This window comes from Melospiza melodia, unplaced genomic scaffold, assembly GCF_035770615.1.
Source record: "Melospiza melodia melodia isolate bMelMel2 unplaced genomic scaffold, bMelMel2.pri scaffold_28, whole genome shotgun sequence".
NCBI lineage: Eukaryota > Metazoa > Chordata > Aves > Passeriformes > Passerellidae > Melospiza > Melospiza melodia.
Genome location: NW_026948600.1, coordinates 7,708,322 through 7,723,140, shown reverse-complemented (window position 1 = coordinate 7,723,140; position 14,819 = coordinate 7,708,322). Strand labels below are relative to the sequence as shown.

Sequence of the window (14,819 nt, the reverse complement as noted above, 5' to 3'; positions counted from 1 at the left end):
AACCCAACTATTCCTTGATTACTTTTCTTGCAGATCCCCAGTCCAAGACAGTTCAAATGTCCAACAGCAGCTCCATCAGGCATTTCCTCCTGCTGGCATTGGCAGACACGCGGCAGCTGCAGCTCCTGCACTTCTGCCTCTTGCTGGGCATCTCCCTGGCTGCCCTCCTGGGCAACGGCCTCATCATCAGTGCCGTAGCCTGTGGCCACCACCTGCACACGCCCATGTTCTTCTTCCTGCTCAACCTGGCCCTCACTGACCTGGGCTCCATCTGCACCACTGTCCCCAAAGCCATGCACAATTCCCTCTGGGACACAAGGAACATCTCCTACAAAGGATGTGCTACACAGCTCTTTTTCTTTCTCTTCTTTATTGTGGCAGAGTTTTATCTCCTGACCATCATGTGCTACGACCGCTACGTGTCCATCTGCAAACCCCTGCACTACAGGACCCTCCTGGGCAGCAGAGCTTGTGCCCACATGGCAGCAGCTGCCTGGGCCAGTGCCTTTCTCTATTCACTGCTGCACACAGCCAATACATTTTCCCTGCCCCTGTGCCATGGCAATGCCCTGGGCCAGTTCTTCTGTGAAATCCCACAGATCCTCAAGCTCTCCTGCTCAAATTCCTCACTCAGGGAACTGGGGCTGCTTGCAGTTAGTGCCTGCTTGCTATTTGGTTGTTTTGTTTTCATTGTTTTCTCCTATGTGCAGATCTTCAGGGTCGTGCTGAGGATCCCCTCTGAGCAGGGACGACACAAAGCCTTTTCCACCTGCCTCCCTCACCTGGCTGTGGTCTCCCTGTTCCTCAGCACTGGTACATTTGCCTACCTGAAGCCCCCCTCCCTCTCCTCCCCATCCCTGGATCTGGCTGTGTCAGTTCTGTACTCAGTGGTGCCTCCAGCCCTGAACCCCCTCATCTACAGCCTGAGGAACCAGGAGCTCAAGGCTGCTGTGAGGAGACTGATGACTGGGTGCTTTCAGAAACATTAAACTGCTGGTCAATTTCTGCAAATCACTTGTAATAAAACTAGTTTTTGATACTTCTTGTTGGTTTAATTTTGGAGATTTCTTTCCTTTGTTTTAGTTTTTCCATTCTGTCCACAAAGAAACATCATTGCTTGTGCCATTTCTCATTTTGTTTCTCTCCACCTTCCCTGTGGCCACAGACTGTGTCAATGGGGGACTGCACTCTTGGTGTATTTAAAGGAAGTAAAGGATGTCCCAGCAAAGTTTTCTGCAGAGATGCCCTTTTGTTGCCTTCTCTGGAGCTGCAGCAGCAATGTCTGTGTGCAGAGCTGGGGGCAGATCAGTGCTGGCACATCAGCCCTGCTCCTGCTGGCCACACCATTCCTGAACCAGGCCAGGAGCCATTGGCCTTCTTGGCCACCTGGTCACACTGCTGGCTCATGTCCAGCCTGCTGTCCATCAGTCCCTGCAGGTCCCTTTCTGCCTGGCTGCTGTTCAGCCACTCCATCCCCAGCCTATAGCACTGGGGCCAAATTGCAGGGCCTGGTACTTGGATTTTTTAAACCTGAAATTGCTGAATTCAGCCCCTCAATCCAGCCTGTCCAGGTCTCTCTGCAAAGCCCTTCTATGCTCCCACAGATCAACACTCACATCCAGCTTGGTGTCATCTGCAAAGATGTCCTAGGTTCCAGGGGCCCCCTCAGTGTCACAATGGCCTCTTGGTTACACCAGGCCCTGCACTGTCACACTGTTCTCCTTGGGTCCATGAGACCATGCAGAGCAACAATGGTCTCCTTGGTTCCGTGGGGCCCCAAAATGTGACAATGCACTCCTTGGTTCCATGGGGCTTCACATGTTCTTGTTTGTGCTGCAGTTTCACAGTGGCCCCTTGGTTCCATGAGGCCCCAGAGTGTCACAATGGCCCCATGGGTACATGAAGTCCCACACCGTCACCATGGTCTCTGTAGTTCCACAAGTCCCCTCAGTGTCACAATGGACTCCTTGTTTCCACGAGGCCACACAGTGTCACAATGTTCTTCCAGATCCCCTGAGGCCCCCTCGTGTCACAGTGGCCCCTTGGTGACACAGGATCCTGCACTGTCACAATGTCCCCTTAGTTCCATGAGGCCCCGCAGTGTCAGAATGGCCCCTTGGTTCCACTGGGCCCTGGAGTCTCCCAATGGTCTCCTTGGTGTTCTAGTGTCAAAATGGTGAAACCCCTTGGTTACACAAGGCCCTGCAGTATCACAATGGCCTCTGTGGTTCCACAAGGACCCAGAGTGTCACGGTGCACTGCCTGGTTCCATTTGGCCCCAAGCACAACAGTGGACCCCTGGTTCTGTGGGGCTGCATGGTGTTACCATGGTCCTCTTAGTTCCATGAGGCCTTGCAGTGTCACAATGGCCCCAGAGTGTCCCAGTCATAACAGAATGACAGAATCAAATAGGCTGGAAAAGACCTTTGGGATCATCAAGTCCAACCAATGCCAGTCTGGCATAAATATTTCTGATTAAGGCAATTTTGTCCAATTATTACCATAATAGATAATACGTATTTATATAAATATATCTGCCCATGACAGGAACCCTGTTAATGTCTGTAACATCCTGGGTCTTTGGCAGCCTGGGGACTCCTGGGATGTCACAGTGGAACCCCCGTGAGTGCCTGTGACAGATCGGTGCCTTTGCAGCCCAAGGTGCCCTGGGATGTCACCATGGAATGGCTGAGACTGCCTCTGACCACAGGGCTCTTTACCATCCCCAGAAAGCCCTGGGAGGTCTCCATGGAGCCCCTGTCTGTGCCTGTGACATTCCAGCTCTGGAACAGCCTGGAGACTCTTGGAAGGTCCCCATGGAATCCCTCTGAGGGCCTGTGACTTATATGATCCTAAGCAGGCCACCATCACCAGACCCCTGTTGCTATGGTCAGCTTCCATGGCAACCATCACCAGTCCCCTGTTGCTATGGTCAGTCCCTTGGCAGCTCCATGGAGACCCCATGCCAGGGGTGGTTGCCATGGACACCAGCTCAGGCCTGCAGCCACAGCCCATTGCCATGGCAACCATTGGCAGCCCCATCCCCAGGCTCATGGGATCCCAGAACCACAGAATTGGCTGAGCTGGGAGGGACCCATCAGGATCCTCCAGTCCAACTGCTGGCCCTGCACAGGACACCCCAACAATGCCAGCCTGGGCCTGGCAGCGCTGTCCAAACGCTGCTGGAGCTCAGAGAGCCCTGGAGCTGGGACCCTTCCTGGGGAGCCTGGGCTGGGCCCCAGCAGCCTCTGGGCAAAAACCTTTTCCTGACATCCAACCGGAGCCTGCCCTGACTCAGCTGCAGCCGTTCCCTCCACTCCTGTCCCTGGGCACCAGAGGGAAGAGGTTCCCACAGCCCCAGCCACGGACCCGCTCCCAAGGCTGTTGCCATGGCCACCAGGGCTGGCACCAGCTGGGATGCTCGGTTTCCAGGGCCTGGGGTCCAGAATGGGATTCCCCAGTTTCCTGCCCCTGCTAAAACTGCGCCGCCCTCACTGCCTTCCCGCCTCCCATGGAAAGCACAAAAGGCAAAGGTTCTGGTCTGGGATAAGAACAATTTATTAGGAACAGGAACAAGATAAGGGACTAACAGATCAGAAACAATACTGATAACAGAAGGGATAAATGAAACATCTTCCTGGGAAAACTAAGAAACAACTCACTGGGTCTTCCTGGCCACAATTTCCCCTGTCTGGAAAGGACACCCTTCTTCTCAGGGAGAGAGAGAGAGTGTCCCTGTTCTGCACCTGGAAATTCTCTGAGGTGGGAGTGAATGTAATGACACAGCCATGGCAAGACCCTCATGTTTTTCAATGCCATATCATGACACTGGCAGGGACAGGAAAAGGGTCAGGTGTCTTCCCAGCATGGATCATGGGGAACATGGATCACCAGGGTTCTTCCCAATGTGGGTTCTCCCATGGGGGATGAAGCTGGAGTGGTGGATGAAGCTGTTCCTGCATTTGTGGCATTTGCAGCGATCCCTTACTGGTGGCTCCGTTGGTGTCTGGTCAAGTGAGAGCTTGTGGTGAAGCTCTTCCCACACTGGGGACACTCGTAGGGCCTCTCCCCTGTGTGGATGCGCTGGTGGATGATGAGTGTGAAGTTGTGCTTGAAGCCCTTCCAGCACTCAGGGCAGCACAAGGGCCTGTCCTCAGTGTGCATCCGCTGGTGCTGGAGGAGATTGGAGCTGGTCTGAAACCACTTCTGACACTGGGGACACTCGTAGGGCCTCTCCCCAGTGTGAATGCATTGGTGCCTGATGAGTTCAGACCTGTAGCTGAAGCCCTTCCCACATTCCCCACACTCATAGGGCCATTCCCCGATGTGGATGTGTTAGTGGCTGATCAGGGTTCTGCTCTGTCTGAAGCTCTTCCCACACTCCAAGCACTTGTAGGGCTTCTCCCCATCATGAAGCTGCTCATGGACCACCAGCTCTGAGTTCTGTCTGAAGCTCTGTCCACCTTCTTGGCTAAAGGGAGGGTCTTTCCTCCTCAGAGCACACTGGGCTGGGTTCAGAGTTCCTCTTCCTGTGGAATCTCTGGGGATTTTCCTCCCCATTGGATTCCTGTGCCCTGGAGTCAATCATAATGGCCTCTTCCACGAGGTTCTGCTGTGGGGATTTGTCCTCCCTGGTTCCAATCCTCAGCTTCTGGTCTGGGGGAGGAAAGACAAGGAGAGGATGGGATTTGGCTCTGTGACACAGGGAAGGGGAAGGAGATTCCCCCAGTGCATCCCCAGCAGGATGGCGTTGGCAGCAGGGTTGTCCTGAAGCTGGGAGCCATCCTTATCTGGGAGATGGAGCAGGAGAGAGGGGGAAATAGGAACTGACTTCCTCCTCACTTGCCCAGGTGTCCCGGGGATCCTTCCTGTTCCTCACAGCCTCCTTTTCCATCTGGCAAAGGTTTGGGAATGGGAAATCGTGTTTTGGGAGGAAAACAAGGAATGAGTACATTGAGTTTTGCACTGGCTTTAAGGCAAACCTGGGGAGGGTCCAAACCAGAATTACAATTTAAAAGAAAATGAAGATCAAGGCAATGATACAGAAACACTGCCTTAAACTGACAGAGTCAGGATGTAACCTGACACCCTGTTGTTCAGGGTGGTGGCAGCAGTCCCAGTAGATGGTGGTGCAGTCCTGTTGGAGTGATGAAGGTGGTTCTGTCGAAGCAGTGATCCTGTAGATGGGTCTGGTCTTCCTCTGGATGTCCAGTGGTGGTTATGGAGCTCTTGTCCTCTGGGAATCCAGTAGGCAAGCTGCTCTAGTGTAGCAAAGTGTCAGCTTATATCCAGGTACGAATGCTTGGTTCCTCCCACTGGGCGGAGCATCCCACAATGGGAGGATGGAATTTTATCAGTCCTGCAGTGACACTCAATGACCCATTAGCAGAAGATATCTCCCCTGGAGGGCGTTATCAGGGCTGAGTCATGGAAGAGATAAAGAACACTGCCCCACCTGTTTATAAGATTTGATGAAGGTGGAGATTGAAAACATGCATTTGGTTACATCTTGCATGGCAACCTGAAACAGTGGGGTAATCCCTGCTCAAGGGGTGAACACCACCCCCCTTATCCAAATTGGCTCAGCTGTAAAACCCCTACCCTGAAAAGGCACACACACACAGGGGACAATGTCACAGTTGCCCTGCTCCAGGGGAGGTCTCTGTCCCTTGTCACTCCCTTGCTCTCTCATCTTTTCTCTTTCTTTCCGTCTCTTTCTCTACCTCACATTTACTGTTCAGTAAAATCCATTTTTGATTTGGTCGCATTAGCACCTTTATTGGGGCAGAGACATCTCTCCAACAATTTTCTTAACCATATTGCCATACTCTTTTGGAACAATGAGTTCAGGGCACTGTTCTCTGACCCCAAGTGCCTTTGACAACAGCATGGTTCCCTCCACTCAGGAGGTTGTGGTTCTTTCTGGAAGAACTCTTGCAAACTTGGACACAGTCCCTCCTTCCTCCTGGGGAGCTTATGGAGGTTATAAAAGCTTTATTTGTTTATGGGAGGAATAATGAGGAAAATGGCTTTTTTGGGTGGCCAGTGTAAAGAAAATTATTTGCTGTCTTTCCTTTTAAAGTTGTTAAAATCACTGGAGGAAACGGAGCAAATCTTACCAGTGAGACTGACAAGGTTCATTCACCCCATGATGAGGAACACAAGGCGGCTGAAAGTCCCACAACAAGCCCAGCTCAAGTAGCTAAATTTCTGACTAAGTCCTGAATTCCCAGGCTTGGAGGCTTTACCAAATGTGACAATCATTTTTCTCCGTATCCCTGTCACCTTTGTGACAGCTACACAGAGCTTTCCCTTCCTTTTAATAAACTGTATTGGGCCAAATTTCCACTTTCCTTTTATCGGAACCTGCCAGCAGCTGAGCTGGAGCTGTGCAGGAAGCAATGAATATTGGAATTGCCACATCACTGCTTGGATTGCCAGTTTATTCACATTTGGGATTTGTTTGCGCTTTCATCACAAGTGACTTGTGGAAATCAAATATTCTTCAAAGTGATTTATGCAGAGTCAAGTTTGATTTCTGCCAAGTTTATTTTGTCCAGCGCCCAGGGGATGCTCAAGGGGTCTCTGTGCCTCTTGCCCTGGGGGATGCTTGGGAGGCGCTTGGGGGGGGGGTTTCCTGTCCCTGTCACCCCAGGCCATTCCCCAGGGGGTCTCCATCATTCTCACCCCAGAGAATGCCTGGAGGGGTCTCCCTCTCTGTCCCTCTCAGCCCAGGGGATGCTCGGGGGTCTCTGTCCCCTCACCCTGGGGGATGCTCAGAGGGGTCTCCATCCCTCTGGCCTCAGGCAATGCCTGTGCAGGGCTGGGGACCAGGGGCTCTGTGTCCCTCTCACCGCTGAGGGTGCTCGGGGCTGGGGGGGCTCTCCGACCTTCTCACACCTGGGGAGGCCGGGGGGGTCTCTGTCCCTCTCAGCCCTGGTGTGACTGCACCCAAACATCATCGGGCTCAGAGGGACAGAGACACCCCCAAACCCCCAGAAGGGCTGAACCTGGGATTTGGTTTGGGGCTGAGGATTTAGGAAGGGGCTGGAATTGGGGCTGGGATTGGAGTTGGGGCTGAGATTTGGATTAGAGCTGGGATTGGGGTTAAGGCTAGACATGGTATTGGCTTTAGGGCTGGGGTTGGGATTGGGTCTGGGGCTAGAGAATCTGGCACTGGGATGTGATTAAATACAGAACTGTGAGTGTGTCTGTCAGTTTAAGGCAGTGTTTCTGTATCATTGCCTTGATCTTCATTTTCTTTTAAATTGTAATTCTGGTTTACACCCTCCCCAGGTTTGCCTTCAAACCAGTACAAAAGACAATGTGCGCACCCTTTGTTTTCTTCCCAGAACAGGATTTCCCATTCCCAAACCTTGATTGGATGGAGAAGGAGGCTGTGAGGAAGAGGAAGGATCCCCGGGACACCCAGATAGGTGAGGAGGAAGTCAGTTCCTATTTCCCCTTCTCTCCTGCTCTATCTCCCAACCCAGCACAGCCCCTAGTTGCAGGACAACCCTGCTGCCAACGCCATCCTGCCGGGGATGCACTGGGGGAATCTCCTTCCCCTTCCCTCTGGCATGGAGGCAAATCCCATCCTGTCCTTGTCCTTCCTTCCCCAGGGAAGGAACTGAGGATGGAGACCAGGGAGGAAAAATCTGCATGGCAGAACCTCGTGAAAGAGACCGTTTTGAGTGATTCTAATCGCCCAGGAATCCAACAGGGAAGAAAAACCTCAGACATCCCCCATGAGGAGGAGGGGCTCCAAACCCAGCCCAGGGTGCTCTGAAGAAGAAAGAGCAACCCTGAGCCAGGAAGGTGGGCAGAGCTTCAGCCAGAGTTCAGAGCTGGTGGTCCATGAGCAGCTTCATGATGGGGAGAAGCCCCACAAGTGCTTGGAGTGTGGGAAGAGCTTCAGGCAGAGCAACCACCTGATCAGCCACCAGATGATCCACACCGGGGAATGGCCCTACGAGTGTAGGGAGTGTGGGAAGGGCTTCAGCTGCAGATCCAACCTTGTGACCCACCAATGCATCCACATTGGGGAGAAGCCCTACGAGTGTCCCCAGTGTCAGAAGAGGTTTCAGAGCAGCTCCAGTCTCCTCCAGCACCAGCGGATTCACACTGAGGAGAGGCCCTTCCACTGCCCTGAGTGCTGGAAGGGCTTCAAGCACAACTCGGACCTCATCAAGCACCGGCACATCCACACTGGGGAGAGGCCATACCAGTGCGCCACATGTGGGAAGAGGTTTCAGACCAGCTCCAGTCTCCTCCAGCACCAGCGGATTCACACAGATGAGAGGCCCTTCCACTGCCCTGAGTGTGGGAAGGGCTTCAAGCACAACTTCACCCTCATCATCCACCGGCGCATCCACACAGGGCAGAGGCCCTACGAGTGTCCCCAGTGTGGGAAGAGCTTCACCACCAGCTCTCACTTGACCAGACACCAACGGAGCCACCAGTAAGGGATTCCTGCAAATGCCACAAATGCAGGAACAGCTTCATCCACCACTCCAGCTTCATCGCCCATGGGAGAACCCACATTGGGGAGAACCCTGGTGATCCATGTTCCCAGTAAACTGTTTCATTTATCCCTTCTGTTATCAATATTGTTTCAGTTCTGTTTGTCCCTTATCTTGTTCCTGTTTCTAATAAATTGTTCTTGTCCCATGCTGGGATCTTTGCCATTTGTGCTTTCTATGGGAGGCGGGAGGGCAGCGAGGGCAGCATGGTTTTAGCAGGAGCAGAAAACTGGGGAATCCCATTCCTGAACCCCGACCCGTGGAAACCGAGCATCCCAGTTGGTCCCAGTCCTGGTGGCCATGGGAACAGCCTTGGGAGCGGGTCCCTGGCTGTCATCACAGTAGAGATTGTGAAATCATAGAGCGACTTTCTGACATCACAGAGACTTCTGTGACATCACAGAGCAGCTGTATCACATCATAGCGTGGCGTCTCAGAGTTGGCTCTGGGACATCACAGGGGCAGTGTGATGTCACAGGGGCCTGTGTGACATCATAGGGGCACTGTGACATCACAGGGGCTGTGTGACATCACAGGGGCTGTGTGAGGTCACTGGGGAGGTCACTCTGCCCCGGCCCCCCTCACAGTTCCCCCCAGAGCAGTCCAACCCTGCTCGTGCACAGTGGGATCCCCTGTCCCCCTGGGTCCCCCCACCCCCGGCCACGCAGCCTCCCCCAGAGGATGTTCCACGAGATCGACTCCAGAGCCTGACACGGGGACGGGGCCCTGGGGGTGGCACAGGGGGACAGGGACCCCCCAGTAGGGTCCCTATGTCCCCCAGGGCCAGAGCCTGGGCCAGGGCTCCTTCACCCTGCTGCCAACGAGGCCTTGAGAGCACTGAAGAAATCCCCAGCAAGGGATCAGCAAAAACCAGATTGAATATTAAGGGACAGCAGCACAAAGTTCCTTGCCAAGAGTCACTCTGCTCCTGAGTAGACACTTCAGGCACACCAAGGAAACAAAGCAACAACAAAACCAAACACAATCCAGGCAATCGTACCAGAAATGAACCAAGAACTGTTCCTTGTGTGTGTGTAACACAAGGATAGAGAGAGTAAGGATAAAAGGAATATGGCCCAACAGCTTACAGAGCTCAAACTTAACAGGAGTTAACTTACACCTTAACTGGTACCTAAAAACTTCACAATTTAGCAAAATAACAGCACTTAAGACTATTTAACCTAACTTAAAAATTATGACAATTGAACAAAGGAATAACACTTAACAATATTTAACTTAGCTAATAACTCAAATTAAACTTAACAACATAGCAAAAGAGCAACTCTTAGCAGCATTTAACTTTGTTTAGATCTTGTGACTTAACTTACTTACTGATACCTGGATATCTGACTGACTCAGCTATGCAAGGCACTCAAGCCCCTCAGAGAGCAGCATTTCTGCCACATTTCCCCAGGACAGGCAGTCCTGTGTGCACACAGACACAAAGAGTCAGTGCAAAGCACCTGTGAGAAATTCCCGAGGGCAGGAAATGCTCCCTGTGGATCCTTTGGCATCTCCCCAGTGGGTGAAGGGCTGAGCCTGGAGGAGTGGGGGGATTGGCCCAGGCCCCGTCGCTGTTCGGGATCCCCGAGTGCAGCAAACGGGAGAGTTCCTGGCTGGGAGAGTCCCCACTCAGAGGGAGTCGCTGGCCCAGGAGTGCTCCAAGGGCTCCTTTTGGAATGCTGTTTGTAGGGCCCCAAGAGAGGGGCTTCAGTCCCAGCAACGGTTCATCCTGGCCACACTTGGCATCAACTGCTTTCTTTGGTAGGGTGAGAACAGGGATGTTGTGCTACTGGGGGAACAAAAACACTTTGCAGGTGTTGCAGTGTGTTGCAATTTCCTGTTTTAGACTTCCTAGTCACCTCCCAGGTGTGGCAATATCCCTCTCCCTTCCCCCTTGCTCCCTTGCTGAGTGAGTTCTGTCAATCAGGCTTAACATTCCAGCAAGGCCTCATGTTGTCGGTCAAGTTCAAAGGATGCCCTTCAGGCCTGGGGGTCATTGGCCTGTCTGGGTGTCATCATCCCCTGAGACCCTGCCCCTCCCACCTGGTTGGTGGCTCACCTGTCCCTTCCCCTCCCCCTGTCCCTGGGCTTAAATTGACCAAGGACCATGTGCTTGCCATTCTGTTGGAGCTGTTACCTGAGATTCAGACCTCTGTGACCATGCAATAAACTCTGGATATTAACCCTCTGGCAGAATCCATCTCCTTTCTATTCACCATCGCCTGAAGCCTTCCCACCTGAGGTAAACTGAGTTTCTACAAGCCTGGACTTGTTTTAGCCCCCAGCTGCAACCTCCAGCCAGCCAAAAGTGTCTCTGGGGTGAAACACCACAGTTGCCGCCTTTGGCCTAGCAGCAGGGGTCAGACGGGCCCAGGCACAATCTATCTGGTAATATTGGGATTCATATTCCAATACCCAGGGCTCCTCCTAAAGGAATCAGGAACTGGTTGGGCAGCAGCAGTGCCTGGAGCAGACAGTGTTTGTGATGAGCTGCAGAGGAGCTGAGCCCAGGGGCTGTTGGCCAAGGCCGAGGCCCAAGGAGCATTTCTCAGCTGGCAGGGCAGCCTGAGAAGGGGAGGGGGGAATGCAGCAGCACAGGACCCATGGAACCAAGGGACCATTGTGACACTGTGGGGCCCTGTGACACCAAGGGACCATTATGACACTGTGAGGCCCTGTGAGACCAAGGGACCATGGTGACACTGTGGGGCCTCATGGAATCATGGAGAGCACTGTGGCATTGCTGGGCCTCATGGAACCAAGGGGGGCGTACTGATGCTGTGTGGCTCCATGGAATGTAGGGATCATTGGAACACTGAGAGGCCCCATCAAACCAAGGGTCCATTGTGACCCCATGGGGCCTCATTTAACCATGGAGGCCATTGTGACACTTTGGGGTGTCATGGAACTAAGGGGCCATTTTGACACCATGAGACCCAATGGAGCCAAAGGTCTATTGTGACATTGCAAGGCCTGATGGAATCATGGAGACACCATTAAGACACTTGACAGCCTCATGGAACCAAGGAGCCATTGTGACACTGAGGGGCCTTGGGGAAGCATGGGGACCATTGTGACACTATGAGGCCCCATGGAATAAGCAAAGCATTGTGATACTCTGAGGCCTCATTGAACTAGTAAGACCATTGTGACCCTGGGGGTCCCCACAGAACCAAGAGGACCATTGTGATACTGTGGGGCTTCATGAAACCAAGTCACCTTTGTGACACTGCAGGGCTGCGCAGGACTAAAGCTCCAGGGTGGCACAGAGGGGCCTTCTGTCATCAATGATCCATTGTGACACTGCGGAGCCAAAAAAGACCATTGGGACACTGAAAACCCTGAGGTCCAAAGGTCCATTGTGACATTGCAGGGCTTATAGTACAGAAGCATCACATGACATTGTGGGGCCTGGGGAACCACAGAGACCATTGTGACACTGCAAGGTCTCATGGAGTCATTGGTACCATTGTGACACTCAGGGGCATTTACAAGACTGTAGAAACCAACCGGAACAAGGGTCTGTTGTGGCATTGCTGGACCCCATGTAATCATGGCACCAATATGACACTGCAGAGCCCCATGGGTCCAAGGCACTATTGTGACATTATGGGGCATTGTAAAAACAAAAGAACATGGAACAGGTGTGGCTGGCTTGGCCTCCCAGGGACCACCAAACTGGTCCAGCTAACGTTTGCAGGTTGAGGGTCTCTTCTCATCTGCTGCTGAAACAATGGGGCTCTGTGCTTTCCTTGCCATGGAAAAGAACTGTCCCTCTCCTCCAGGCACCCATGGCTGGCAGTGGGAGTTCCACCTCCAACATTGCCTGTTGTGACAGACTGGAGGAGATTGTTGGTGGAAACATTTAGTGTGTGGGGGAGGAAGGGGCAGGTCCAGCTTTGCCCTGCCCTGGAACCCCAGCACTGCCCTGCCCTGGAACCCCAATCCCCCCAGAGCCTCTATCCCAGCCCAGCAGTGTCTGCCAGTCCCTGGCACAGCACAGGCAATGCTCCACAGCCACCTCTGCAGCCCCAGCCCAGCTCCTGAGGGACCAAATGACCCACAGTCCCACCTGGGGGAAGGGCCCAGGGAGACCAAGGGGTATTTAAGGATGACAACAAGGCAAGCACACATCTTGACCCTACATCCTCTTGGAATTTAAATCTGAACACTGCTGGAATCCAGGAGTTTGTACCTCTCTTTGTGCTCCTCTGTATTTTTTTTCCTTTCTCTCTTTCTGTTCTTTCCTTCTCTCTTTCTGTACTTTTCACAATCTGAGTAATGTAAAATTCAAATAGCTTAGAGTTTGTGAAGTTGGCCAAGTCAGTGCTTTAAGAAGTGTTCTGTGTTGATTGAATGTTCTATTAAACCTGTTGCTAAAATTTCTCCGATTATCTAACGTTCCCAGAAAAGGCTGTTTGGTTGTTTGGAGCTCCTGAGAAGCTCTTGTTGGTATTTCTCCAGTGCATCCAACTCAGAGGACACAAACAATTGTAATTCCTTTTAAATGTCTCATTAAGAGAATTGTTTGGGAGATGGGGTTTCAGGGCTTTTGTGTCCTGCTTGGCCCAGCCCAGGCAGGGCTTTCCCAGCCACATTCCACACTCCATTTCCCAGCTGGAGCCGCTGCTGCCTCTGAGTTGTGCTGCCCCAGCCCCAGGGACGCTCTCCTTGTCTGCCCATTCCCCCATAGTCTCTGGGCAGGGATGGCCTCAATGGGGGCTGCTGACATCCTCAGCAACTTGGAGGCTGCTGCTGAATTTTCTTGCTCCAGAGGCTTGTTCAGCCTTCAGCTCTTCAGTGCAGGAATTCAGTGCCCCAGGGCTCATTACCATTCAGAACACCTTGAAAAGCCAAGCTTGTGGGAGTAATTTGATTTTCATTTTCAAATCTTTTGTGATTAATTAGATGAATTCCAGTAGTGTATTCAAACTAAATAGATTCTATTTAAAAACACAGTGAGAAAAGATTTCTTACCTCAAATTTAAGTTTTTTTTCCCTGTCAATTTATTGATGTATGCAGTCTCCAGCTGACACTGAATCCAAGTACTTCCTCATGCAGTTTGAATGGATATGAAAATCAAGACCCTTCATGGCTGACAATCAATCAGACTCTGTCCCTACCCCCACCCCACCAATTTCCCTATCCAAGCCCTGGCACTCAGAGCAGCCTTGTGCAAATCTGAGCTCCCTCCAGCCCAGGCTGCACCTGCAGCTTTCAGCTCCTTGGCTCCAACTCCCACCTGCTTTCCTTGGGGAAGGAGCTGCCCGAGACACAGAGGGATGTTCATTTATTGTCAGCCAACAAACCCCTGGGAACCGAGGTGTGTGCTGGAATTCAATGCCCTCCCCATCCCACAGCAGCCCTGCATTTCCCTCCTGCAGCCTTGGTCTCCAGCACAGCCATGGAGGCTCTTTGGGCTCTGGACTGTTCCTGCAGCCCCCAAGGGCAGCTGAGCTCTGCCTTTGGCACAGTCAGGCCTGGCCAGCACAGTCCATGCTCAGCAATTGCTTGTGTGTGCCTGGCCTTGCTGTCAGCCCCGGCAGCGGCTTCGTGGCCCCTTTGTGGCCCTGTGCTGGCCCAGCCATGGTGGCCCAGCCCCTGTGCAGGCCCAGCCCAGGCCAGGAGCATTGCAGCTGGGAACGGCCCCTGTGCCGTGGTACCCACAGCAGCCTTGGGGCTCTGTGCCCCATGGCCTCCCTGCTGGGCAGCCTCTGCCAGCTCCTGCAGAGCCTGGGGCACCTGTGGGGCTGCACAGACAGCCCTGCGCTGGGCTCTGCTGGCCTCTGGGCCAGAAGAGAGACCGGCCAGGGCTGGCCATGGCCAGGAACAGGCCCTGAACCCCGCAGGAGGATGGAGCTGGGCCACAGCCAAACTCAGCCCAGGCCAAAGCTGGGCTCAGCAGCCAGGGCTGCCAACACATGGGCACAGAGGCTGGTGCTGGCAAATGTCCTGGGCCCCCTCCCTGCTCTGTCCATGCCACCCAGGGCACAGAGTAGCCTCCTCTCTGGGCCACTTGCCTGTTTGCAATGCCTTGCACAGGCGCTGGCCCTGCCCCACAAGGCCTGGCCTGAGTCCTGCCCCTGCACGCTCAGCCAGGCTGAGATGGACACAGATGGTTTCTGGGCCAGGCTCTCTGAGCCCAGCCCAGCTCCCTGCAAGCTCTGCCAGCTGCCCTGAGCTCTGGGCAGCACCAAGGGCCTCTCCCCAGCCCAGCCCAGCCGGCTCTGGCCCCACAGCTCTGCTCAGGCCAGGCTGCTCTGGGCACTGGCCCCACGGCCTCAGCCCCTGGC

General features: G+C 53.4%; 1 protein-coding gene and 1 pseudogene across 1 annotated transcript; one reads left to right on the top strand and one right to left on the bottom strand.

Annotated features, from left to right (window-relative positions):
- Nucleotides 1–437: 437 nt before the first annotated feature.
- LOC134433880 (olfactory receptor 14J1-like) lies at nt 438–3,826 on the top strand (the record flags this gene model as incomplete). Its single annotated transcript, XM_063182581.1, has 2 exons — nt 438–899; nt 3,797–3,826. Coding segments are annotated over 2 exons (492 nt in total), but the record flags the coding sequence as incomplete, so codon positions are not given.
- A 170-nt stretch (nt 3,827–3,996) lies between these two features.
- LOC134433911 (zinc finger and SCAN domain-containing protein 2-like) overlaps nt 3,997–14,819 on the bottom strand; it is a 289,196-nt pseudogene continuing 278,373 nt past the window's right edge.